Source organism: Cherax quadricarinatus, chromosome 49 (assembly GCF_038502225.1).
Source record: "Cherax quadricarinatus isolate ZL_2023a chromosome 49, ASM3850222v1, whole genome shotgun sequence".
In the NCBI taxonomy this organism is placed as follows: Eukaryota; Metazoa; Arthropoda; class Malacostraca; order Decapoda; family Parastacidae; genus Cherax; species Cherax quadricarinatus.
The window spans coordinates 22,340,812-22,367,827 of record NC_091340.1 but is presented as its reverse complement, the minus strand read 5'-3'; the positions used below and the strand labels follow the sequence as shown (position 1 = coordinate 22,367,827).

Sequence of the window (27,016 nt, the reverse complement as noted above, 5' to 3'; positions counted from 1 at the left end):
TGAACGTATTCAGATATTTGGGAGTGGACGTGTCAGCGGATGGGTCTATGAAAGATGAGGTGAATCATAGAATTGATGAGGGAAAAAGAGTGAGTGGTGCACTTAGGAGTCTGTGGAGACAAAGAACTTTGTCCTTGGAGGCAAAGAGGGGAATGTATGAGAGTATAGTTTTACCAACGCTCTTATATGGGTGTGAAGCGTGGGTGATGAATGTTGCAGCGAGGAGAAGGCTGGAGGCAATGGAGATGTCATGTCTGAGGGCAATGTGTGGTGTGAATATAATGCAGAGAATTCGTAGTTTGGAAGTTAGGAGGAGGTGCGGGATTACCAAAACTGTTGTCCAGAGGGCTGAGGAAGGGTTGTTGAGGTGGTTCGGACATGTAGAGAGAATGGAGCGAAACAGAATGACTTCAAGAGTGTATCAGTCTGTAGTGGAAGGAAGGCGGGGTAGGGGTCGGCCTAGGAAAGGTTGGAGGGAGGGGGTAAAGGAGGTTTTGTGTGCGAGGGGCTTGGACTTCCAGCAGGCATGCGTGAGCGTGTTTGATAGGAGTGAATGGAGACAAATGGTTTTTAATACTTGACGTGCTGTTGGAGTGTGAGCAAAGTAACATTTATGAAGGGATTCAGGGAGACCGGCAGGCCGGACTTGAGTCCTGGAGATGGGAAGTACAGTGCCTGCACTCTGAAGGAGGGGTGTTAATGTTGCAGTTTAAAAACTGTAGTGTAAAGCACCCTTCTGGCAAGACAGTGATGGAGTGAATGATGGTGAAAGTTTTTCTTTTTCGGGCCACCCTGCCTTGGTGGGAATCGGCCAGTGTGATAATAATAATAATAATAATAAATAATGTTCAGACTTATTGATTTTTGACGTTTTACTGAGGTTGTGTGTTGTACTGACACTCTAAGTCAACCCAGGTCCCAAGCTAAAGCTTTTGACATATACTGTATGGCATCTATGCACTATCATAGTCAGGGATTCTGTTATCCTCAACTTAGATTCAGTTTAAGGGAGTTTTATGACATTTATAGAGGATCTGCTGATGAACCCCAGTTAGGGTCGTTATATTGTCTGCTTGTTCCTCACGTTGTACTGCTACTTGTTACATTACTGCTGCTAGCGAATGATTCGTCATATTAATCAAGCAAACTGTTTTGATTGCCTTGATGGTCAAGATGACAGAATATTTGAGGACGTTTAGTCAATCACTGTTTAAGTCTGACTTGAGCTGAGTCTTACTAAGACATAGCAAGCACTTTGAGCACACATGCACACACACACACGCACACACACACACACACACACACACACACACACACACACACACACACACACACACACACACACACACACACACACACACACACTCACATACACACAGTGGGAGGAGGAAAGGGAGAGGTCAGTTTTTATCTACGGGCTCCAAGAAGCCAAGGGGAACAACTTCGAAGAAATAAAACAGGAGGAAAAAATGATTGAAGGCATCATGAAAACAATAGGTGAGGGCGATATGACCCAGGTGACAAATTTTCGGAGAACTGGGTGGTTTGCGAGTGGAAGGATATGGCCTGTCAAAGTAATTTTCAAGGAAGGATTAGTTTGAACCAGGATTCTGCAAGAGAAAGCACGACTGAGGGACAAACACGGGTACCAGAGAGTATACCTCGATCACGACAGAACACAAGAAGAAAGGACTACACTGAAAGAGAGGGTACAGAGATGCAAGGAGGAACGAGAGGCAATGACGAAGATGAGCAGGACCCAGACACAGGAGGAAGGGCAAACACATCCCGCAGAATCTCCCACCAAAAGACTCCCACTGCGACAATCCCAACGCAACTGAGCAACCCAAACCACAACCCACTCATCTCAACAGCTGTCCCTTATGGGCATTCTGACCCCACCCCATCATCACAAACCCCACCTACACCACAGCCCCCATAGGGCCCCACCAAGGCTCCCACTCCCCCAACCCCAATATTCTTGCAGGACCACAGTGATAGAAAAGAAGCTGAAAGTTTGGTACACAAACGTGGACGGAATAACGAATAAACATGAGGAGTGGCACGAAAGAATCAGTGAGAAATCCCCAGACATCATAGCAGTCACAGAAACAAAACTCACTGAGACAATAACAGATGCAATCTTCCCACCGGGATATCAGATCCTGAGAAAAGATAGAAGGAGTAGAGGGGGAGGAGGAGTTGCACTGCTCATAAGAAACCGATGGGGATTTGAGGAAATGGAAGGCATGGACGTGATTGGAGAAAGAGACTACATAGTAGGTACAATTCAGTCTGGAGAACATAAAGTAGTCATTGGAGTGATGTATAACCCACCACAGAACTGCAGGAGGCCAAGAGAGGAGTACGAAGAAAACAACAGGGCGATGGTGGACACACTGGCTGAGGTGGCAAGAAGAGTTCACTCGAGCAGAGCAAAGTTACTGATAATGACTGGTGTAAGTTACCTTGAAGTCTGGCTCGTGTAAGTTATCTTGAAGCATGGCCGGTGTAAGTTACCTTGAGGTCTGGGGGTGTAGTTACCTTGAGGGCTGGCTGGTGTAAGTTACCTTGATGTCTGGCTGAAGTAGGTTACCTTGAGGTCTGGCTGATGTAAGTTACCTTGGAGTCTGACTGGTGTATGTTACGTTGAGGTCTGGGGGGGTGTATGCTACCTTGAGGGCTGGCTGGTGTAAGTTACATTGAGCTCTGGATAATGTAAGTTCCCTTGAAGTCTGGCTGGTGTCAGTTACCTTGAGGTCTGGCTGGTATAAATTACCTTGAGATCTTGCTGGTGTAAGTTACCTTGAAGCCTGGCTGGTGTAAGTTACCTTGAAGTCTGGCTGGTGTAAGTTACCTTGAAGTCTGGCTGGTGTAAGTTACCTTGAGCTCTGGATGATGTAAGTTACCTTGAAGTCTGGCTGGTGTAAGTTACCTTGAGGTCCGGCTGGTGTAAGTTACCTTGAGGTTTGGGGGTGTAAGTTACTTTGAGATCTGACTGGTGTAAGTTACCTTGAGGTCTGGGGGGTGTACGTTACCTTGAGGTCAGGCTGGTGTAAATTACCTTGAGGTCCGGTTGGTATAAGTTACCTTGAGGTCTGGCTGATGTAGGTTACCTTGAAGTTTGACTGGTGTCAGTTACTTTGAGGTCTGTCTGGTATAAGTTACCTTGAAATCTTGCTGGTGTAAGTTACCTTGAAGCCTGGCTGGTGTAAGTTACCTTGAGGTCTGCTGGTGAAAGTTACCTTGAAGTCTGGCTGGTGTAAGTTACCTTGAAGTCTGGTTGGTGTAAGTTACCTTGAGGTCTGGGGGGTGTAAGTTACCTTGAGGTCTGGCTAGTGTAAGTTACCTTGAGGTCTGGAGGGTGCCTGACACCTTGGCTCTGGAAGGTCAGTCTCAGGGCACCAGTTAAGGCTGCCAGTAAGACATCGTTGAGACAGGTGCGCGTGACCTGCTTGATGCGTGCCACTCTGCTCAGTGGCACTGCTGCTGACCACACCACTACCTGGCCCTCCCCTCTCCCCTCCCCACCCCCCCACACCGTATAGGCCCCACTCTCACTCGACCTACTGACTCCCACCTCCCTGTGGCACCCACAGCAAGATTTGGTGCTCTTGGGATGTCTTGCCGGTGGCACCGTTGTCCCGCGCCGCACAGTCAGGAGGTTGATCTCGGGCCCCCACCACCAGAGCCACTTGAGGGCCGTCAAGGGCCCCACTAAGAGGGCCTTAAAAAGGTTCATGCCATACGTAGTGCCACCGAAGTGAGGTTTCTGAGGTATGTGCATTATCTGATTGTCTGAGAGTGAGTGGCATAGGACCCTGACCAGGGACATGCCATCAGATATAGACTGGTGTAGGCGGCACACTAGCACTGTGTCCCTGCTGCGACCATAGTCGTGTAGCACCACCATCTGCCAGAGTGGACGTGCGAGTGGAAGTGGCTGCGACAGCAGGGCACTGACGTACCTTTGAAGACCCTCTTCAGTGCTGATGCTAGGTCCAGAGACCACGTGATTGTGCAGGTTAAAGTTGTGGTCTTGAACCCAGGCAGGTCCGGCAGGCATCTGCATGATGGTCTGGGTGAGGCGTGGGTACATGAGACTCCCCGACCCGTTTTTGGCGTCCACTACCCGCGTGGCTAGCAGCTGTTTGATCCGTTTGAGGTTGATGGATGCGTCAATGATGAGGATGCTGTGAATGACTGAATCTTGACCAGCATCCTCCAGCAAGAACTGTGCATCATGTGCTGACACATAGTCACTGTGGCATGCAGTGACGCAGCTCCTGGTCCTGGGCACCCTGCACAGAGCCGCCAGGGCCTTCACTAGCAACCCCACAGGTAGTGCCAGTAAGAGTGCCAGGCTGAGAGGCACACTGATGACGCAAGTGAGCACAACAGAGGTCACAGACACCAAGAAAGACACAAGAAAACTCTGCTCCAGAGGATGTGAGATTCTCTTTATGGGAGCAGATTTAAGGTACTCTGGCACAGACCGATCTAGTGACCGGTCTAAAGACCGTCTCCTCTTTCTCTTCCAAGCCTCAGACAGCTGTTTCTCCTCTTCTCTCTCCTCTAGTGCCACCACATTGATGTAAGTTTCTTGCAATTTAACCTGAGTGACAGACAAGTCAGTGCCACGTCGTGAAAATTTTGAGTACGCTGAATTGGCACTCTTGTAGGTGGTGGGGTCTGGCTGGGCGGGGTCTGGCGGGGCGGGGTCTGGCGGGGCGGGGTCTGGCGAAGTGTGCTTGGTGTTGGGGTCTGGTGAGGTGGTACGGGAGGTGGGGTCTGATGAGGTGGGGTTGGAGGTGGGGTTGGAAGGGAGAGCAGGGTCGTCTGCTGGGGAGTGCCAGGGTGCCACGTCCAGCGGTGAAACTCGAGGTGGGTCGAGTGGAGAGAGACGAGGTGGGTCGAGTGGAGAGAGACGAGGTGGGTCGAGCGGTGAGAGACGAGGTGGGTCGAGCGGTGAGAGACGAGGTGGGTCGAGCGGTGAGAGATGAGGTGGGTTGTGAGATGGTCGTCGGGGTGGTTTGTAGAGGAAGAACTGACGTTGATCCAGTGGTGGGTTCCTGGGTGGGTCTTGAGGTGGGTGCCTGAGTGGGTCTTGTGGTGAGAATTGCTGTGGGTCATGAGGAGATTGTTGAGATGGGTCTTGAGGAGAGTGCCGGGGTAAGTGCCGGGGTGGGTCATGAGGAGAGTGCCGGAGCGAGTGCCGGGGTGGGGCATAAGGAGAGTGCCGGGGTGGGTCATGAGGAGAGTGCCAGGGTGGATCATGAGGAGAGTGCCGGGGTGAGTGCCGGGGTGGGTCATGAGGAGAGTGCCTGGGTGGGTCATGAGGAGAGTGCCGGGATGGGTCAGGAGGAGAGTGCCATGGTGGATCGTGAGGAGAGTGCCGGGGTGAGTGGTGGGGTGGGTCAGGAGGAGAGTGCCGGGGTGATTGCCGGGGTGGGTCAGGAGGAGAGTACCAGAGTGGGTCGCGAGGAGAGTGCCGGGGTGAGTGCCGGGGTGGGTCTGAAGGAGAGTGCCGGGGTGAGTGCCGGCGTGGATCATTGAATGAGTGCCGATGAGCATCACGGGGAGAGTGCCAAGGTGGATCATGTGGAGAGTGCCAAGGCAGGTCCAGGGGAGACAGACTTCGAGGGGAGGTGGCACTAGCAGGAGATGGCCTACCAGACCCACACATCAACACTGGTCTCAGACCACTCGCTGACACTGATGACCTCCCACCATCATGATAGAGTGCCATGCTGCTGCTGGCACTCCTCTCATGGCATCCTGCAAAAAAACAGAGAACAACAGTCAAATATTATCACCACTGGTCAGTCCACTACACTATCAAGGTTCCTTATTAGGAAGTGATGTGACGTTAGCAAGAATACAAATGGATGGACTGTTCTGGAGGTGATATATTGGTACTGAAAGGTGGTGACCAGCCTGTCACATCTACCTATACCTGTTAAATAGTATTCTCTGTCCTCTACCAAGGCTTTAGAAGTGAGTGTAAAGAAATGTCTTTAGGTACACCGCAGGGAGGAGTTCTCAGTCCCATGCTATTTAATATTCTGATTAATGCTCTCCTAAATGCTCTACCTGCCTCTCCTAAACATATAGCTATAAGCTATGCTGATGACATCATGATCTATACAACATGGCATAAGAAGATGAGTACCATTCTTAATGAAGTTCAAGCAATTTGTAACCGACTAGGCCTCATAATATCTTCCTCTAAAACAAAGATATTAAGAAGCAAACGACATCCCCCACCCATCTATCTGAAGGGTGAAATCATTAGCTACGTTAAAACTTACAGATATCTTGGTGTAGATGTACCCTTTAACAAATCCACTATACCACAACTAAATAAGAAATGCAAAGAAAGGCTAAATGCTCTCAAAGCTGTTGCTGGCTACAACCCCAACTATGGTGCTAATGGTGGTGGCTACAACCCCAACTATGGTGCTAATGTTCTCAGTAGTAGTAACCAGTTACCAGTAACCAGTGTACCAGTAGATGACTCACCACCAACCGTCTCTGCCTGAGTCACTGTCTGTATTCATATTGTGCTGACCACAGCAGTATTCAAAGACCCCCCTCACATATGGGTACTGTGGGCGGCCAGTCAGTTATACAAGAGAGAGCAGAGAGATAGGTACGGCTGTTTGGGCGCTCCCCACATTATCCGTAATTATACGTACTACCAGCCTACGTGAGTATTACTTTACCCTATCCACGTGTTCGAACTCCCACATGATAAATGGTGGCACCGGTGTGGAGCATGGATTTAAGTTTTTACGGGTAATTCAAGACATTAGAAGACTGTTTGTGAGTAGCCGGCAGGGTCAAAGGTGAACCGTCTCACCCACCAGCTACTCGCTCCCCTCACAACCTCCACCTCCAGCCTGCAAGCCTGTTGCAGCCGTTTTTTTCAAGCTTCCTGGCTTAGTTCGTGTGCTATTTGCTTCAATCTCCGAGGGGTTGACCCGGATTTTGCAATTAAGCCAGTCAGTAAGCCAGACTGTGGAAGTGAACGCCAGTCAGCCTGTCATCCAGCCTGTCTCCTGTCATCCACCTGCTCCTCCGTGCTGTGTGCATCGTTACAAGTCTTCCAGTCAGCCATTCTCGTGGGGTAAGCCAGTCAGCCAACCCAGCTTCTAACCCAGCTGAGAGAGAGAAATAAGCCACGCAAGTTCCTCTGAGGTATTGTCTCATGTATCGCTTTGTGCTCCCTGTTGGATGCTAAGAGTGGTTTTCACCATTCCTGTGGCATAGAGAGGCTTATCAAGCCACCTTCGTGGGCAGTGAGTGGAGTGCGCGCCAGAGCATCAGCGAGAGTCACACCCACCACCATTCTACTCACACCACCCACCACCAGCCACCCACCTCATCTACCTGTGGTTGTTTGCACCCTTGTACCGGGTCCTAATACTGTTTTGGCTCACATAATTGGTCAAGAGATTGTAGCTGAGCGCCGACGATAAAGCCAATTATGTGAGTTCACCGAGAAAGCGCATTTCTTCATGACGACAGTGTGAGTGTCGGCGTCATCACCGCGCAGGACAACCTTCCTCATCACCAGTCATCACCGTTGACTACTACTCCAGCCTTCAGCGATAATTTTCTGTTTAGAGACATTTTTCTTGCATTTAAAAACATTTGCGTGTGTGAGACATTTATAGTGAATTTCTTGTGTACTCTAAACCTTGTGTTTTCAGTGTAGACTCAGTGTTTATTTGACTCGTTATTTTTGCAATATTTTTCAGTGTTTTCACTCATCTCATATTTTTTTTATCTGTGTTTTTTTTTATGCTACTCTCTGTCTGTAGTAAGTATTATTGTGTAGTGTACCAGTCAGTCACTCCGTGTGAAGTGATTAATTTTTTATTGTATTCTTTCAGCATTGTATTCTCCAGTAATTGTCATTGTAGTTCATGCAGTGATATTCACCCCAGTATACCAAATTATCCATTTATTTCTATGTGTGTCTTTTTTCGTATGCCAGCAGTGTCTCATTCCTCTAATTTTTTCGCAGACTGTGTACCATTATTTTTGCCAGCAAATTTTTGTCGTATCAGTCACAGCAAGATTTTGTTGTAAGAATATACTAAAATAATGAATACGTGTTTAAGTGTTGTGTGCCCCACCACTTGTAAGTGTTACACTTGCCTCACCACTTGTAAGTGTTACACTTCCCGTTTTGTTCCTTTGTTTTATTTTTATTCATAATTTTTATATTTCTTTGAACAAATTCACTCTTGATGTAATTTCAATTACTTTTAACGTAAAGTGTTTTCTTTACTCTGTTTGAGTAAATTGTTTTGTCTAATTTACAATTAAGAGTTAAAGTGTTCAATCAGTTTTTTTCTTCATATTTTTATTTCATTATTTAACCTGAGTTTTCCCAGTGACACTTTATTACTACAGTGATTATTTCTACACCTTATTTTGTTGCACTTGTTCTGCAGTGAATTATTTTGTTGCACTTGTTCTGCAGTGAATTATTTTGTTGCACTTGTTCTGCAGTGAATTAATTTTTTATTGATATTTTTCTGCATTATTATTCTCAGTTCATTATTGCATCTTGTTTTTCATTTTCTTAATTTTCCTGATGCTATCTTGGCATTATATTTTAATTTTGTTTATGCATTCTTAGAAAATATTTAAATTTCCCAGTTAACAATTTAGTAATTTTATTTTATACTTTTTACATTCATTTCAAATTTTATTAATTAATTCCTTTATTAGCAAGAGTAAAGACAGCTCATTTTGCATTTAATTCAGTCTCCAGTAATATTTTTACTTGTATATTTCAATGTAATTTTTTTTTCTTGGCCAATAGTCCTTTACATTGAGTTGTCCTTCCTCTTGCAATGTATCTTAGACATTTTTTTTATTACTTCTGCAGAATTAGTTGCATCTCTTTTATTTCAATTTTAGCATTTTGTATCATTTTTATTGTTCATTATTTTTGCCTTATTTGTTCTCGTGCAACTTTGCCATTATGTCTCACATACCGTCAAGTGATACTTTAGTGAATGTCGACACTCAGACCTCTCAGGCTACTGCTGCTCCTGTCATAAGTCCTCACAATTCCTTACCGACTGACAGACCGACCCAGACACTGAGATACTATAGTTATACTCGTGATTCCCTTGATGCGTTACCTTTATTCAATGGCCATGTACATAGTCTTGAAGCATGGTTTGCGGCTATTCGTTCTCGTGCTGGTGCTCTAGTTGAAGGTCCTCCTTCAGAGGAAAGTCTTATCAGACTTGCTAAAGAAGCTCTTCATCGATCCCCTGCTCCTGTTCACGTTGTTGATCTCCTTGATATGCGTGACTTCAGGAATCTTACTAAGTGGTCACAATATGAGGAACTGATTCGTTCTTTCCTTGTCCCAGTAAAAACAGCTGACCCATATGTCGTTCTTAGGGAACTAGTGAACGCTACACCCATGAGTAATGAATCGTTGAGTGCATTTGCTGTTAGATTAGACAAACTTTTATCATCATTTATCAATGCTGTCCAGTCATCAGCTTTTCTCCCTGAAGAAGTTAAACCATTCACAGAACCGTTTGCTAAAATAGCAGCTTTTGGAGCAATCAAAGAACTAATGCTGCCTGCTTCTGTGTGTGCTTATGAGGCTCATCCTCCAACTGTGACGATGGAACCACTTACAGCCTTAAATCATGTACGTTCCTTGTGCCCCCAGGGTACTTTCCCATGTATTAAAAGTAATTTCACACCTATGCCTCAGTCTGCACCACCTCTTGTTTGCGCCACAGAGACAAATCGTGGTCGTCAACCATCTCAGCGATCACCAAGGACCAATTATAAACCTCGTAGTATTCATAGTACATTCAGTAACCATAGTCGGCGAACTTGTTACAACTGTGGTTTCTGTGGCCATATTGCAATTAATTGTCCTGATAGTTACCCTAAGAGACGTCGTACTGATGATGAGTACCCAGATCTTCCCTACTGTACTTATCATAGAATACATGGACATGACACATCTGAGTGCAATGCTCTCTATAACCTTCAGTACTCTAGGTCTTTCCGTGGCCGTTCCAACCGCAGAACCCGTAGAGGAAACAGACGTTGTGGTTCTCAAACTAACCAGAACCAGGCTCATTCTTCCAATTCGGGGGAATTCGAGAGCCCCAGTCAAACCGTCCCATGGTGACAGTAGGTGATAATGAGTACACCATCCCCGTTCACAATTCCTTTGAAGCCTTAAGCAGTCTCGAGAATGACAATCCTGCTGATGATGTTGCTTCACATATCTCTGACATAGATGATTTTGGGGATGAAGTGGAACAAGTCTTTTCTGATGACAATCCACCTTTTTGTTTGCACATAACTTCCAATGCAACCATAGGCCCTATAGTGCAAGCATCTGTTCATAATGCGCCCGTTCATTTGTTCATGGACTCTGGTGCGCAAGTCAATATTATTAGGTCTAGTTTGTTTAAGGATAAGCAGTTACGACATGTCCTTCTTGTAGAACCGACTCATGTGTCCTCCCTTAGTGGAGTAGCTGGTTCTCACCTGCGTGTCCGAGGTCGGACTTCCCTAACTTTTTCTATCCAAGGTAGAGACTTCACTGCTTCCTTCCTTGTTGTCGACCAGATTACTTTCCCTGGTGACCTTCTACTGGGATTTGCTTCCATGCGAGACTTACACATTGTGCTCGACCCTTATCGATGGCATGCCCAAATTGACGACTTGATCGTTCCATTCTGGGGTTACCAGCTTGGATCAGAAATCTGTCATACTGCTGCAGAGTATGATGTACGGATTAAGTCCTTACAAGGCAATGCATTCTCCAGTAGCGTACCCAAGCGGTCAGGCACTGGTAATTCTGTTACTCCCATCAGTGTTCCACCTATACCTTCAGACTTGCAGGATAGTCCGTTGCCTCAAGTGTCCGAGGACACTCAGACTGCCTTGAGTGCACAACCTATCCTTGCAATGACTGCTAGTTCGAGTAGTAGTTTCTCCACAGGGGATGCCTTGTCAGAAAACGATTACTTGAAACTAGTAATGCCATCTCTTGTTGATGTCATATGCCGTCTGCAGAAAGACGTCTCTGTTGCGGCTAGTGCTCTCACTAGAGTGTCTGTAGTTGTTCCTAGTGTTCCAGATGGTGATAACGTCCTAGTTGACAGTGATTCCTGCAAAGTAAAAGGTCTATTTGTTGAACCATCCTTACATGTTGTAAGAGATAGTAAGATTCATTTTTTCCTAGCTAACACTTCTGGTCACAGTGTTCGTCTCATAGCCAATACCAATCTTGTTGACCTTGTTCACTATCCTTACCCTGTTCAGGTAGAGGATGAGTTGTCACCTGACCAGTGGGTCGGTGCTATTTCTGCCGGGGAGACCTCATCCACTTCACTGGATCAATCTGTTCCACCAGTTGAGGAGAAAGACTTAGCTCCCACTGACTTCCCAGATGAAGTCAAGCGTTTGTTGACTCTGTTGAACAAACGTTGTAAAGCCATTGCTTTACCAGGTGAGAAGATGGGTATAACGAACTTATTGTCCCATCGTATTCCACTTGAACCTGGTACTAGACCTATCTACATACCTGCGTACAGAATGCCTCATTCACAAGTTGCTGTCGCAGAAGAATTAATTAATCAAATGCTTGATGATGGAGTTATTGCACCTAGCAATTCACCTTGGAATGCACCCTTGATCCTAGTACCTAAGAAGGATGGTACTTGGCGCCCAGTGATTGACTTTAGGAAGTTAAATGCGAAAACTATTCCAGATCACTTCCCACTTCCTGTACTGGGTGATCTTTTACGTAACATCAGAGATAACAAAGTCTTTTCAACCCTGGATTTGTTACAAGGGTTTTGGCAAGTCCCTCTTCACGAGGACAGCCAAGAGCTAACTGCATTCTCCACTCCTACAGGTCATTATCACTTCCTCCGTATGGCGTTTGGATTACGATCTTCCCCTATCACTTTCTCAAGGCTCATGACTAATATCTTTAGAGGTCTCATAGGTAATGCACTTATGGCGTACTTAGATGACGTAATCGTCATGTCTAAAGACGTGGATACACACTTGAAAAGACTTGATGTAGTACTTGGTATGCTTGAAGAAGCCAATTTAAAGATCAAACTGTCTAAATGTCAATTTTTCAGATCAGAAATTAAGTTTCTTGGTCACGTAGTCACTCCTAGAGGGGTTACGACTGACCAAAGTAAAGTAACTGCAGTACTAAATTTTCCAACTCCCAAAACTGCTGATGCCGTAAGATCCTTTGTGGGCTTAGCAGGTTTTTATAGATCTTTCATTGCCAATTTTTCTTCCATAGCTGCTCCTCTAACTGAGTTGCTTAAGAAAGATGCTCCTTTTGTTTGGACTTTCCGTCAAGAAAGAGCATTCCAAACTCTAAAAGAAAAGCTAACATCTGCTCCAATTTTGAAATTTCCAGATTTTTCTAAGCCCTTCTATCTGACAACTGATGCTAGTTCAATTGGCATAGGTGCCGTACTAGCTCAGAAGACCAATGGCAAGTACAACGCAGTTGCATTTGCTAGCCGAGTCCTTACGAAGGCTGAACGTAATTATACAGTAACTGAGCAAGAAGCTTTAGCAATAGTATGGTCTTTAAAGCACTTCCGAGACATTATTTATCAGTACTCTGTTCATGTCTTGACAGACCATGCTCCACTGATACCCTTATTCCAGAACAAACAACCTACTGGAAGGTTACCCAGATGGACCTTGACTATCCAAGAGTTCAATCCCACCTTTGAGCATTTACCTGGCAAGTCAAATGTAGTCGCAGATGCCTTATCGCGACATGTTAGTATAGTAACTGCAGACCCTCCATTTAGTGCTGAAGATGTAAAGAATGCTCAACGAACAGATCCCATGTGGTCTGGTGTGATTCGATTCCTGCTCCAGGAAGATCTTATTCTGACTGTGAAGCCACCAGCACCCATCAGTGACTTTGTCATGAACCAAGAATTCCTGTATCGAACAGCCGAGTTGGGTACTCCTACCAGAAGAGTATACCAGTTAGTAATTCCACAGTCACTAGTGAATGTAGCCTTACAGCTAGTTCACGATGTACCAGGTGTTGCACACCCTGGTATGGATCGTTCAGTAAAACAAGCCAGATTGAAATACTTTTGGCCTCGTATGGCAACTGATATTTCTGAGTATGTTAAGAAATGTAGTGTCTGCATGCAACATAAAGGTAATGCTAATGGTCCTAATCCAATCCAAGTATATCCAACTACTAGCGAACCATGGGAAAGAGTTGCGCTAGATTTGTTAACTAATTTCCAATGTTCCCTCCAAGGCAACAAACATCTGTGTGTTATGGTAGACCATTTCACCAGATATTGTGAGTTAGTTCCTATTGCAGATAAGACTGCCGAGACAGTAGCTAAAGCGTTTAAAGAACGCATTATCTGCAGGCATACCACCCCTAAGTCCCTAGTAACAGATAATGGAGGTGAATTCTGTAATGAGATTCTTGAAAATTTGTGCACCTTGTACAAGATCTCTAAATCCACCATTGTTCCTCATCATCCTGCCAGCAATGGGTTAGCAGAACAAACCAATAAGAAAGTACTTGATGTCTTGAGAGCCACTATCAATCCCAACAGTGAAACTTGGGATGAAGTTATACCTGATGTGCAGTGTGCTATAAATTCTGCTTACAATGTTTCTATAGGTGACACTCCACATTATGTATTGTACGGTGTAGATAAACGTTTGCCTTATGAGTTGTTATATTCTAATCTGAAACCAAATTACAACCCTGATGATTTCATAGCAACTCATACCAGCTTAGCTCAAAGTGTTTTTAGAAGAATCCGTGAAACACTTCATAAATCAACAGCAGAATTTACAAGAGTCGCAAACACTCGAGCAAAGCCATCCAAAATCAAAGTAGGTTCGAGAGTTATGCTGATTAACTTTAACAAAACGTCTGCAATGCCAAAGCTTGATCAAAAGTTTGTTGGTCCTTATCGAGTAGTTGAACATATCACTGGTAATAAGTATAAGGTTAGAGAGATTAGTACTGGTCAGTATAAAGAATCGCATTTAGATCATATGAAGTTAGTATGTGATGATAATGATGTTCCAACCCAGACTAATGTGACAGACTCTAACAATCCTCCTGATCCTGTACTCTCTTCCTCTGATACTCAGTCAGACGATCAACGTGAATGTCGTTATTCCCTACATACACGACAGGTATTGAGAAATCCTCAAGTATCATTTGTAACATCCAATTCAGATTTGCCTCAAATAGAGCATGAGTTAGCCAATGCTACAGAGTTTGATCCTCCCAGAGATGACACCCATTCTGCATATGTCAATCTTACCCTAGCAGAGTTGGGGTTAAATGTAAATAACCTGTATAGATGAATATTACAGTATCAACTTATCAGTATTCAAGAATTTTTTTTTTGTGTTCACGTTCTCTTCGAGTTCTGAGAGTTAACAGTCTAGATTTGAGTGCATCGAATCTGCTTCTGTTAAACACTCTTTCTTTGTATTCCTTCCTCAGAATCCGTAGATCACATGAATACAGATCGATCGATCAAAAAAATTTTTTTTATCACTTCCACTGTGTAATTCCAACGTTGAGTTTCATTCAATGAGTTGCGCTATATTATACCTTGTATTGCATTACAGTTTCAGTTACGTAAGCTTCCATTCCAATGTTCTACTTATGTATGTTATAATGTTTAATTGTTGTGTACTTTGACATTGTATAGAATCAGCCCAAGCCGTATACCTACCATCTCTAGTTTGTATTAGTTGTATGTCGGGACGACATACATTAGCGTCGCCGAGCTCTCAGTAGTAGTAACCAGTTACCAGTAACCAGTGTACCAGTAGATGACTCACTACCAACCGTCTCTGCCTGAGTCACTGTCTGTATTCATATTGTGCTGACCACAGCAGTATTCAAAGACCCCCTCACATATGGGTACTGTGGGCGACCAGTCAGTTATACGAGAGAGAGCAGAGAGATAGGTACGGCTGATTGAGCGCTCCCCACATTATCCGTAATTATACGTACTACCAGCCTACGTGAGTATTACTTTACCCTATCCACGTGTTCGAGCTCCCACATGATAATGTTGCTGGCTACAACCCCAACTATGGTGCTAATGTTGCTGGCTACAACCCCAACTATGGTGCTAATGTTGCTGGCTACAACCCCAACTATGGTGCTAATGTTGCTGGCTACAACACCAACTATGGTGCTATTGTTGCTGGCTACAACCCCAACTATGGTGCTAATGTTGCTGGCTACAACCCCAACTATGGTGCTAATGTTGCTGGCTACAACACCAACTATGGTGCTAATGTTGCTGGCTACAACCCCAACTATGGTGCTAATGTTGCTGGCTACAACCCCAACTATAGTGCTAATGTTGCTGGCTACAACCCCAACTATGGTGCTAATGTTGCTGGCTACAACCCCAACAACCCAACTATGGTGCTAATGTTGCTGGCAACAACCCCAACTATGGTGCTAATGTTGCTGGTTGCAACACCAACTATGGTGCTAATGTTGCTGGCAACAACCCCAACTATGGTGCTAATGTTGCTGGCTACAACACCAACTATGGTGCTAATGTTGCTGGCTACAACACCAACTATGGTGCTAATGTAAGAATCGTGAGAATGATGTACATAGCCTATGTTAGGTCCTTAATTGATTATGCTGCTCCCATGTTGATATTAGCTAGAGAAAGTTCTCTCCGACCCTTGAGTTAATGCAAAATGAAGCTCTCATAATTATTCTTGTCTGTCCCAAATCTACAAAGGCTCTTAATATGAGGAAGGAGCTTGGTATTTCTAGTATCAGTGATAGGATTGTTGAGATTAACACTGTACTCGATATTAGAATGTTGAGAAATGAACCAGACACTGTCACAATGAATCTTACCAAGTGTCTAGAAGTAAATACACACAGATCTAAATGGATTGTGAAAACATGTAATTACATTAAGTTTTATAACCTGCATGAACTGTATCACTGTAGGCAACAAGAGCATTTCACCCCTCCGTGGAAGATGTGTTCATTTAATATCACATACCTGCAAGTCCCTCCCAAGAAGCTCATTGCTAGTAATCCCTTCCTTAAATCTCTTGTTAAAGCAACTATTCAAGAAGAAATTTCTCACCTAGCTGGTAGTAATAAGTTATCACAAGTTATATACACTGATGGATCTAAACAGGAGTCTTCTGGCAGGGCAGCATCTGCTCTTGTTGCCACCTCCCTAGTTAAGAACGATAATAAATTTGTTGATTGTTATGGGGCTTTAGGACCTAACATGTAATTATGTATCTCTAACAGTTACTCTGGAATACCTAATTATATTGAATTGATGGGGACTCAGCTCTAAATGTCATAAGGGCAGATCACTCTTATGGCTGTAAGGCAGCTGAGTCAAGCCTGTTTTTTCTCAGTATAATAGGTTATACTGTAGAAACACACACACACAATTTAAATAAGTAGTTTATAAAGTTGTATTTCTTTTTGTAACAGTAAAATAAGGTGTGGTAGAATTGTGGTAACTAGAGAATTGTGCTTGGCAACAGTCTTTTGTTGTTTGGTGGGAGGAGCTTAGCTAGGCTCCTCCTTCTCCCTCACTTTTTTGTTGACTTCAAACTGGTAGGACCTCTGGGCCTTTCTTTCTATTTTTTGGGTGCATTATGTGTGCCCCAGGGGTAAGTTTAATAACTTAAGTTGTGGCCACCATACCCAGGGTGACTAAAGTGTGTCAAAACACTGGTTAGTCCAGAGATTAGTCAAGAAGAGAGAAGGGCAAATTGTTGAGATGCACCATGTGGGCTGTCCTAGGAGAGCAGCTAAGGGGTGTGCAAGCTTATGTTTTGGTTTATGTAAAAGTTACCCCCACACTAGAACATGTAGTGAGAACCTTGCTATCAAAGTAATAAGGGACAACAACATAACATTGATACACAAATAACCTGCACATAGAAGAGAGGAGCTTACGACGACGTTTCGGCCCGACTTGGACCATTTACAAAGTCAGTGATTTTGTAAATGGTCCAAGTCGGACCGAAACGTCATCGTAAGTTCCTCTCTTCTATGTGCGGGTTATTTGTGTATCGCTCCAGTCACGGTATTGTGCCTTTTTTTGTTATAAACTTGTTGAACTAGTTGAACTTGTTGAACTAGAATTAACAACTGGGCGTCTACATTGCAAACTGAATTATTTGCAATCCTAATGGCGCTAAAGCTAACTTACGACACTGAGCTTGATTCTGTCATCATTACTGATTCTATGTCATCACCGAATGTCCTTAACTCATATAATGACTCCAACAACATGCTCATTGGAGAAGCCAGGTATAGATACTCAAAAATCAGGGACAAAGGAATTAATGTACAATTGCTATGGATCCCATCACACATTGGATTACTCCTTCATGATAAAGTTGATATGTTAGCCAAGAAGAGTACCCAGAAGGAGAATATAGAATATAACTTTGGTATAACTGTGTCTAGCATTAGGAATAATATTAGGAGAGAAGTAAATAATGAAAATGATTGTTATAGGAATGCAGTTAGAAGCCTGAGTAGATCTATAACCCACTATGATAACATGAACGTAGATAAGTATGTTTATGGAGCAACTTGCAATGTGAACAGACTGACTGATGTTGTAGTGGCCAGGCTTAGGCTTGGTTACAAGTACTGACTGATGTTGTAGTGGCCAGGCTTAGGCTTGGTTACAAGTACTTCTGGCAGTTTGGCAGACACACAGATGGTGATCAAACTAAATGTAAATTATGTGATCAGGTATATGGTCACTGTCTTGAACACTATGTGCTTAATTGTCCACTTATTGAGGAATACAGAGACAGACAGTATAATAACCTATGTGACATGTCAAGATATCTTATTAATGAAAATAAGATACCAGATATACTAAGCAAATTTCCTAAATTTGCTTGTAACAGATAAGTGAACTATAGATATGTAGATATAAATCCATATGTACTCCTGTTAACCCTTTTGGAGCCTAGTTCCTAGGCCTTTTGTGTATCCATATGCTCTTGCGCTGCTGTCCACAGGATAGATATGGGGTACACAATAAACTAGCCACTTCGGTGGCAAAATCTAAATCAACCTGTCCCTGGCGCTGGTCAGAGAGGGAGAAGCCTCTGAGGTACAGCCTATTCCCATAGTTCAAAAGGTGGTCACGTGACTAACACTTGGGAAGGAAGCCTACTTAGAAATGTGGCTCTCACAATGTATACTACACTGTTGACAACACTATGATTGGTGTGTGAGGTTCCAGGTTTGCCTACTACACCGTGGTGGAACTTTCATTGCACTGGTGTGGCAGGCGAAGACTTGGTTAAAATTTATTCGACGTGTGTCACATGCCCATATAGGCATACCCTCCTAAACCAGCGAACCAGCAGGTGAGAGTGTGCCAGTCAGGGGCCCCACTGTTATGATAGTTGCTGGTTCATCCAGCCAACCATAGGAAAGCCTGCCAAGTCTGTGAAGCGAAGTCTGGGGCTCGTGAAGCATATATTGGTAAATTTACCTCCAAATCTGGGCTAAGACGGTTCTCACTATGTCTCTTGTTTGCAAATTGCCTTACTGTATATATTCTCTGTAATGTATATATAGATTGCACATATCTTTGGTGAAGGAAACTATATTTAAGAAGCTATTCCCTGCTGTCTTTTGCTCGTCCCTACATTGTGTTCATAATATTCTGTGCCTGTCCTGAAGCCACTGTCTGTTACATAGTATCCATTGTCCTCTGCATTGTCTCTACAAGCCTGTCTACATTGCCGTGCTGCAAAGGCTGCTTAAGTTGCTGTGTGCTACTGCTACAAGTTATTTGGGCGTTGAGCATATTGTAAAGGTTAGTGTTTTCTTAGAGTGCTGGTGGGTTATGCCACCAATACATGTTAGGAGTTTGGTGATGGAAAATACCTTGCAAAGCTTGCCCAAACTATCTTTAAAGCACTGCTCGTTCTTTACAGCATTGCTCGTTCCATTGGTATAGAGTGTCAGTGCACTCTCACAGCTGTACAACTTAGTGAGAGTATTCACAACAAGTTAAGGTCTGACTCCTACAATATGGAGTTCCAAAATGGTCCTACTCCTTTGGGAATTGTTAATCCCCGATCCCCACTTCGATTTCTTACTCATAATGAGGGGGACAAACACCAGATCACATGCAGGACAACTTTCCAACTGTGGAAATGGGTGATGATGCATTATCTCAGGGTCAGTCAGCTTCTTCAGGGCTTGAGTTAGACTTAGTCTTGATCACACCAGGGAGCAGAGTGCCTTAGCTAAGGTGGAATTTGTCGTTATTGAATTGTTACAATAACTAACATTTTCACATGACCAGACCACATGACCAGTCTCAATTTTTGACCATCTCTGACAATCATGACTAGGACTGAGTCCAGGTATATAATTTAAAAAGCCAGAAGGGTGCTTTGGGGGCCAATGTCCCCTACAGTCCAGTAGAGGACCAGACCTTGAAGTGAAACCATGCCCGATGCATGACTATTATGATGCATCTGTCTCGCCTGCATTCCAAGGATTACAGGTTAAAGGACTTCAAACATTACCAGTAAATGAGGTGTTTTACTGCAATGAAATTTCTCTGTATATTCTCCAAGTCTGCAGTTTCACCTGCCTTGTAAAGAGCCGTTAGTGTAAGGTGCTCACTACGTCCACTGAGGGGAGTAGCCATAACAATAAGGCCAACCTATGACATATATAGTAATTCAGCACATGAGTACTGAAGACTCATGTAAGTCATAAGTGGATTTTTGGATTTACGTTAGATTCACAGTTGAGTTTAGTGAATGTTTGTATGTCAGAGAATTATCCACAAGGATGTGGATAACATTAAGATGGACATGACGACTCTCTCATTAGACAGGACCAGAGTAGATGGTCGGCTCTGACGTCTGTAGTGATGCTTCTCGCTGGTATATCTTAAACTTTGTGCACTTTAAACTGAAATACGTAATCTTGTTCGAGGAAGGTAGGAACCAAATACATAGGCAGAGTGGTACTGGTTGAGAATATTACGAGTCAGTCTCCGGCGGCGTGAACACGAACCAGGCATAGTAAGCACCAGGTTCACCAAGCACCAGGTCCAGCAAGCACCAGGTCCAGCAAGCACCAGGTCCAGCAAGACCAGGTCAGCAAGCACCAGGTTCAGCAAGCACCAGGTCTAGCAAATACCAGGTCCAGCAAGCACCAGGTCCAGCAAGCACCAGGTCCAGCAAGCACCAGGTTCAGCAAGCACCAGGTCCAGCAAGCACCAGGTTCAGCAAGCACCAGGTCAGCAAGCACCAGGTCCAGCAAGCACCAGGTTCAGCAAGCACCAGGTTCAGCAAGCACCAGGTTCAGCAAGCACCAGGTCCAGCAAGCACCAGGTCCAGCAAGCACCAGGTCCAGCAAGCACCAGGTCCAGCAAGCACCAGGTCCGGCAAGCACCAGGTCAAGCAAGCACCAGGTCAGCAAGCACCAGGTCCAGCAAGCACCAGGTTCAGCAAGCACCAGGTTCAGCAAGCACCAGGTTCAGCAAGCACCAGGTTCAGCAAGCACCAGGTCCAGCAAGCACCAGGTCCAGCAAATACCAGGTCCAGCAAGCACCAGGTTCAGCAAGCACCAGGTTCAGCAAGCACCAGGTCAGCAAGCACCAGGTTCAGCAAGCACCAGGTCAGCAAGCACCAGGTTCAGCAAGCACCAGGTTCAGCAAGCACCAGGTTCAGCAAGCACCAGGTTCAGCAAGCACCAGGTTCAGCAAGCACCAGGTCAGCAAGCACTAGGTTCAGCAAGCACCAGGTCAGCAAGCACCAGGTCCAGCAAGCACCAGGTTCAGCAAGCACCAGGTTCAGCAAGCACCAGGTTCAGCAAGCACCAGGTTCAGCAAGTACCAGGTTCAGCAAGTACCAGGTTCAGCAAGTACCAGGTCCAGTAAGCACCAGGTCCAGCAAGCACCAGGTTCAGCAAGCACCAGGTCCAGCAAGCACTAGGTTCAGCAAGCACCAGGTTCAGCAAGCACCAGGTTCAGCAAGTACCAGGTTCAGCAAGTACCAGGTTCAGCAAGTACCAGGTCCAGTAAGCACCAGGTCCAGCAAGCACCAGGTTCAGCAAGCACCAGGTCCAGCAAGCACTAGGTTCAGCAAGCACCAGGTTCAGCAAGCACCAGGTTCAGCAAGTACTAGGTCCAGCAAGCACCAGGTCCAGCAAGCACCAAGCCCAGCAAGCACCAGGTTTAGCAAGCACTAGGTTCAGCAAGCACCAGGTTAAGCAAGCACCAGGTCCAGCAAGCACCAGGTCAGCAAGCACCAGGTCCAGCAAACACCAGGTCCAGCAAGCACCAGGTTCAGCAAGCACCAGGTTCAGCAAGCACCAGGTCCAGCAAGCACCAGGTCAGCAAGCACCAGGTTCAGCAAGCACCAGGTCCAGCAAGCACCAGGTCCAGGAAACACCAAGCCCAGCAAGCACCAGGTCCAGAAAGCACCAGGTCCAGCAAGCACCAGGTCCAGCAAGCACCAGGTCCAGCAAGCACCAGGTTCAGCAAACACCAGGTCCAGCAAGCACCAGGTTCAGCAAGCACCAGGTCCAGCAAGCACCAGGTCCAGCAAGCACCAGGTCCAGCAAGCACCAAGCCCAGCAAGCACCAGGTTCAGCAAGCACCAGGTCCAGCAAACACCAGGTCCAGCAAGCACCAGGTCCAGCAAACACCAGGTCCAGCAAGCACCTGGTCCAGCAAGCACCAGGTCCAGCAAGCACCAGGTTCAGCAAGCACCAGGTTCAGCAAGCACCAGGTCCAGCAAACACCAGGTCCAGCAAGCACCAGGTCCAGCAAGCACCAGGTTCAGCAAGCACCAGGTTCAGCAAGCACCAGGTCCAGCAAACACCAGGTCCAGCAAGCACCAGGTCCAGAAAACACCAGGTCCAGCAAGCACCAGGTCCAGCAAGCACCAGGTTCAGCAAGCACCAGGTTCAGCAAGCACCAGGTTCAGCAAGCACCAGGTCCAGCAAGCACCAGGTCCAGCAAACACCAGGTCCAGCAAACACCAGGTTCAGCAAGCACCAGGTCCAGCAAGCACCAGGTTCAGCAAGCACCAGGTTCAGCAAGCACCAGGTTCAGCAAGCACCAGGTCCAGCAAGCACCAGGTAAATGTTCACTCCACCAGAGACAGAACATACTGGATATTTCCGGCTTGGATGATGTACCAGGTACCATGTATCATCAAAGACATCAGACTGGTAAGTACCAAGTAGCCAGTAAGCTTGGCTGTAACACACACTTGTTACTGGTCACTGGTCACTGGATACTGGTCACTGGTCACTGGTCACTGGTCACTGGTCACATAATATCTGGACCTGTGATGGCTGGTCCAATCAACCAGTGACCAAGTCACTCAAACTACAATCCCTAATTATCAACAACAAACACGATGGTTGATATGTCAGGTTTCAGGTCTGTCTACTACACGATGATTGGTGTGTCAGGTTTCAAGTCTACCTACTATACAGTGGTTGGTGTGTCAGGTTTCAAGTCTACCTACTATACAGTGGTTGGTGTGTCAGGTTTCAAGTCTACCTACTATACAATGGTTGGTGTGTCAGGTTTCAAGTCTACCTACTATACAATGGTTGGTGTGTCAGGTTTCAAGTCTACCTACTATACAATGGTTGGTGTGTCAGGTTTCAAGTCTACCTACTATACAATGGTTGGTGTGTCAGGTTTCAGGTAGTAAGGAACTCCAAGTTCTTGATGAACACGGAGAGGGAGCATGAACACGGAGAGGGAGCATGAACACGGAGAGGGAGCATGAACACGGAGAGGGAGCATGAACACGGAGAGGGAGCATGAACACGGAGAGGGAGCATGAACACGGAGAGGGAGCATGAACACGGAGAGGGAGCATGAACACGGAGAGGGAGCATGAACACGGAGAGGGAGCATGAACACGGAGAGGGAGCATGAACACGGAGAGGGAGCATGAACACGGAGAGGGAGCATGAACACGGAGAGGGAGCATGAACACGGAGAGGGAGCATGAACACAGAGAGGGAGCATGAACACAGAGAGGGAGCATGAACACAGAGAGGGAGCATGAACACAGAGAGGGAGCATGAACACGGAGAGGGAGCATGAACACGGAGAGGGAGCATGAACACAGAGAGGGAGCATGAACACGGAGAGGGAGCATGAACACAGAGAGGGAGCATGAACACGGAGAGGGAGCATGAACACGGAGAGGGAGCATGAACACAGAGAGGGAGCATGAACACGGAGAGGGAGCATGAACACGGAGAGGGAGCATGAACACGGAGAGGGAGCATGAAAACAGAGAGGGAGCATGAACACGGAGAGGGAGCATGAACACAGAGAGGGAGCATGAACACAGAGAGGGAGCATGAACACGGAGAGGGAGCATGAACACAGAGAGGGAGCATGAACACAGAGAGGGAGCATGAACACGGAGAGGGAGCATGAACACAGAGAGGGAGCATGAACACAGAGAGGGAGCATGAACACGGAGAGGGAGCATGAACATGGAGAGGGAGCAAGAACACTCACTAAGAACAACAGACATAGCCCCACTCCACAAAGGTGGCAGTAAAGCAATAGCAAAGAACTACAGACTGATAGCACTGACATCCCATATCATGGAAATCTTTGAGAGGGTTCTAAGAAGGAAGATCACCAACCACCTAGATACCCATCAGTTACACAACCCAGGGCAACACGGGTTTAGAGCAGGTCGCTCCTGTCTGTCCCAGCTACTGGACCACTATGACAAGGTCCTGGGTGCACTAGAAGACAAACAAAATGCAGATGTAGAATACACAGACTTTGAGAAAGCCTTCCACACCTGGAGTGCACCTTGGGCCCCCTTGGCCCGGTCTGTGACCAAGCCTCATTATGGATCAGAGGCTGATCAACCAGGCTGTTATTGTTGGCCACACACAACCCCTTACGAACCACAGCCAGCCTGGTCAAGTACTGACTTTAGGTGCCTGTCCAGCGCCTTCTTGAAGACAGCCAGGGGTCTATTGGTAATCCCCCCTTAAGTATGCTGGGAGGCAGTTGAACAGTCTTGGGCCCCTGACATTTATTGTGTTGTCTCTTATCGTCACTCAATGAAAGAAAATGCTACCGTGCATACTGCCAGGCACATCATCCAAAGGAGACAAGAAGACACAGACCAGCCAGACTATAGGAAACAAAAGAGGGGAGCCATAACCCCTCCAGAGAAAGGTTTTTTTTAGCTCCAGGAAGGAAAAAAGACTGAAAACACTTCTGGAGCAGAGGCACAGTCATTGGCCTCCACTCCAGAGCAACAAACATTAGAGCCAGCAAATAAAAACCCTTTAAATTTCATTAATATAATGACATTTGTCTTTGCAAATATACAGGGTCTAAATCCATTAACAAACAACAAAATTTCTCACATCAAGGGACTGCTCACAGAGTCAAATACAATGTTTGTAACATTCACAGAGACCCACATGAAGGATCATTATGACAACGAAATATGGATCCCAGGTTATAACCTGTTCCGATGTGACAGACTAAACAGGCAACGAGGGAAGGTTGGCTTGTACGTCACAGAGTCGCTCATTTACTCAAATGATATAGTTGAAGTTTTGGCAGTAAAAATTGAAGACCAAAACATTGTCATTGTGGTGGTACAAAAGCCTCCGAATGCAGCTTCCCAGCAATTCTTGGAGCAGCCTTTGAAAACTGACCACTGTCTGAAAAATCTCCTAACTCCTGCCCCAAACATCTTACTACTAAGAGATTTCAATTTAAGACACCTAAAATGGAGGAATATAACAAACATTGTTTAAGCAGAGATCACCCCGGGAGGCAGCTCAGATGAAAATTCACACACACACGAACTATTAAATCTGTGCACCAAATTCACCTTAAACCAGCAAATATTAAAGCCTAAAAGACTAGAAAATACCCTGGACTTCATCTTCACTAACAGTGATGATCTGATACATAATATAACCGTATCAAAGACAATACACTTAGATCACAACATAATAGAAGTACAGACATGTATGCACAGGGCTCCTAACCAGGAAAATGTGATCAATTATGAGGGTGTCTTCACAAAATTCAATTTCAATAACAAAAATATACAATGGGAACAAGTCAACCATGTCCTAAATGAAACAAGCTGGGAAAATATCCTAAACAACACGGATCCAAACCTTTGCCTAGAAAAAAATAACTCTGTGGTTCTTGATATCTGCTCAAGGCACATTCCATTAAGAAAAAGAAAGAGAAGATGCAAACTAGAAAAAGAGAGACGCTCCTTATACAGATGAAGGCAAAGAGTCACAGAGCAGCTGAGGGGCCAATATATCTGAAATATGAAGGGACGCACTGGTCAATGAAATTGCAAGTATCGAACTTAAACTGAAGGAATCTTACAGGAGACAAGAATCATAGGAAGAAATAAAAGCCTTAAAGAAAATTAAAAAAAAATAATTCTTCTCATATGCCAAATCTAAGGGATAAACAACATCCAGTACTGGGCCCCTGCTTAGGTGAGATGAGACATACACACATGACAGCCAAGAAATGGGTCAGATACTAAAGTCTCTATACAATTCAGTGTTCAGCGAGCCACTACCAGACTAGGGGACGATAATCCAAATGAATTCTTTATGAACAAGACCCAAAATTTGGTCATCTCAAAAATCTCGGATATTATCCTAACACCACAAGACTTTGAAAAGGCAATAAATGACATGCCCATGCACTCTGCCCCAGGCCCAGACTCATGGAACCCCATGTTCATTAATAACTGAGAGAAGCCCCTGACTCGTGCCACAAGCATTCTATGGAGAGGGAGCATGGACACAGGGGTCATCCCACACACTCTAAAAACAACAGACACAGCCGCACTCCACAAAGGTGGCAGTAAAACAGTGGTAAAGAACTACAGACCGATAGCACTAACATCCCATATCATAAAAATCTTAGAGAGGGTTCTAAGATGCAAGATCGCCAACCACCTAGATACCCATCAGTTACACAACCCAAGGCAACACGGGTTTAGAGCAGGTCGCTCCTGCCTGTCCCAGCTACTCTCAGTAGTAGTAACCAGTTACCAGTCTCAGTAGTAGTAACCAGTTACCAGTAACCTGTCCGTTGACTCACCGACCAACCGTCTTGAGTCACGGTCTGTGCTGAGCTGACACTATTTCAAAAGACCCACTACGGGGTACTGGCCAGCCGGCTAGTCAGTTTTATGAGTGTAACCAAGGAGATAGGTAACGGCTGCGGGCTCCCTCCACATAACAGCAATTATAAGTAATAACAGCCTACGTGAGTATTTCTACCCTAATCCACGTATCGAACTCCCACATGATAAATGGTGTACAGCGGTGTGGAGCGTGGATTTACGTTTTTAAGGGTAATTCAAGGCGTTTGAAGACTGTTGTGAGTAGCCGGCAGGGTCATAGGTGATTCGTCACCCACCAGCCACTACCCGCCCGCACCACCTCGAGCCAGCAGCCTACTCCCCTCAAACCTACTGCCTGCAAGCCTGTTGCAGCCGTTTCAAGCTTCCTGGCTTAGTTCGTGTGCTAATTGCTTCAATCTCCGAGGGGTTGACCCGGATTTTGCAATTAAGCCAGTCAGTAAGCCAGACTGTGGAAGTGAACGCCAGTCAGCCTATCATCCAGCCTGTCTCCTGTCATCCAACTGCTCCTCCGTGCTTTGTGCATCGTTACACGTCTTCCAGTCAGCCATTCTCGTGGGGTAAGCCAGTCAGCCAACCCAGCTTCTAACCCAGCTGAGAGAGAGAAGTAAGCCACGCAGTAAGAAGTAAGCCAAGTTCCTCTGAGGTATTGTTTATATCGCTTTGTGCTCCCTGTTGGATGCTAAGAGTGGTTTTCACCATTCCTGTGGCATAGAGTGGGTTAAGCCACCTTCGTGGGTAGTGGAGTGAG

The 27,016-nt window shown here is 45.6% G+C and overlaps 1 protein-coding gene across 2 annotated transcripts in view; it reads right to left on the bottom strand.

Moving 5' to 3' along the window:
• The window catches only part of LOC128697104 (uncharacterized), a 242,533-nt gene that overhangs the window by 130,398 nt on the left and 85,119 nt on the right, over positions 1-27,016 (bottom strand). For both annotated transcript variants that reach the window (XM_070095251.1, XM_070095252.1), the window contains exon 2: positions 3,350-5,778. In XM_070095251.1, coding sequence (XP_069951352.1) covers positions 3,350-5,749 — 2,400 coding nt within the window. In that variant the 5' untranslated portion in view covers positions 5,750-5,778. The remainder of the gene's footprint in view (positions 1-3,349; positions 5,779-27,016) is intronic.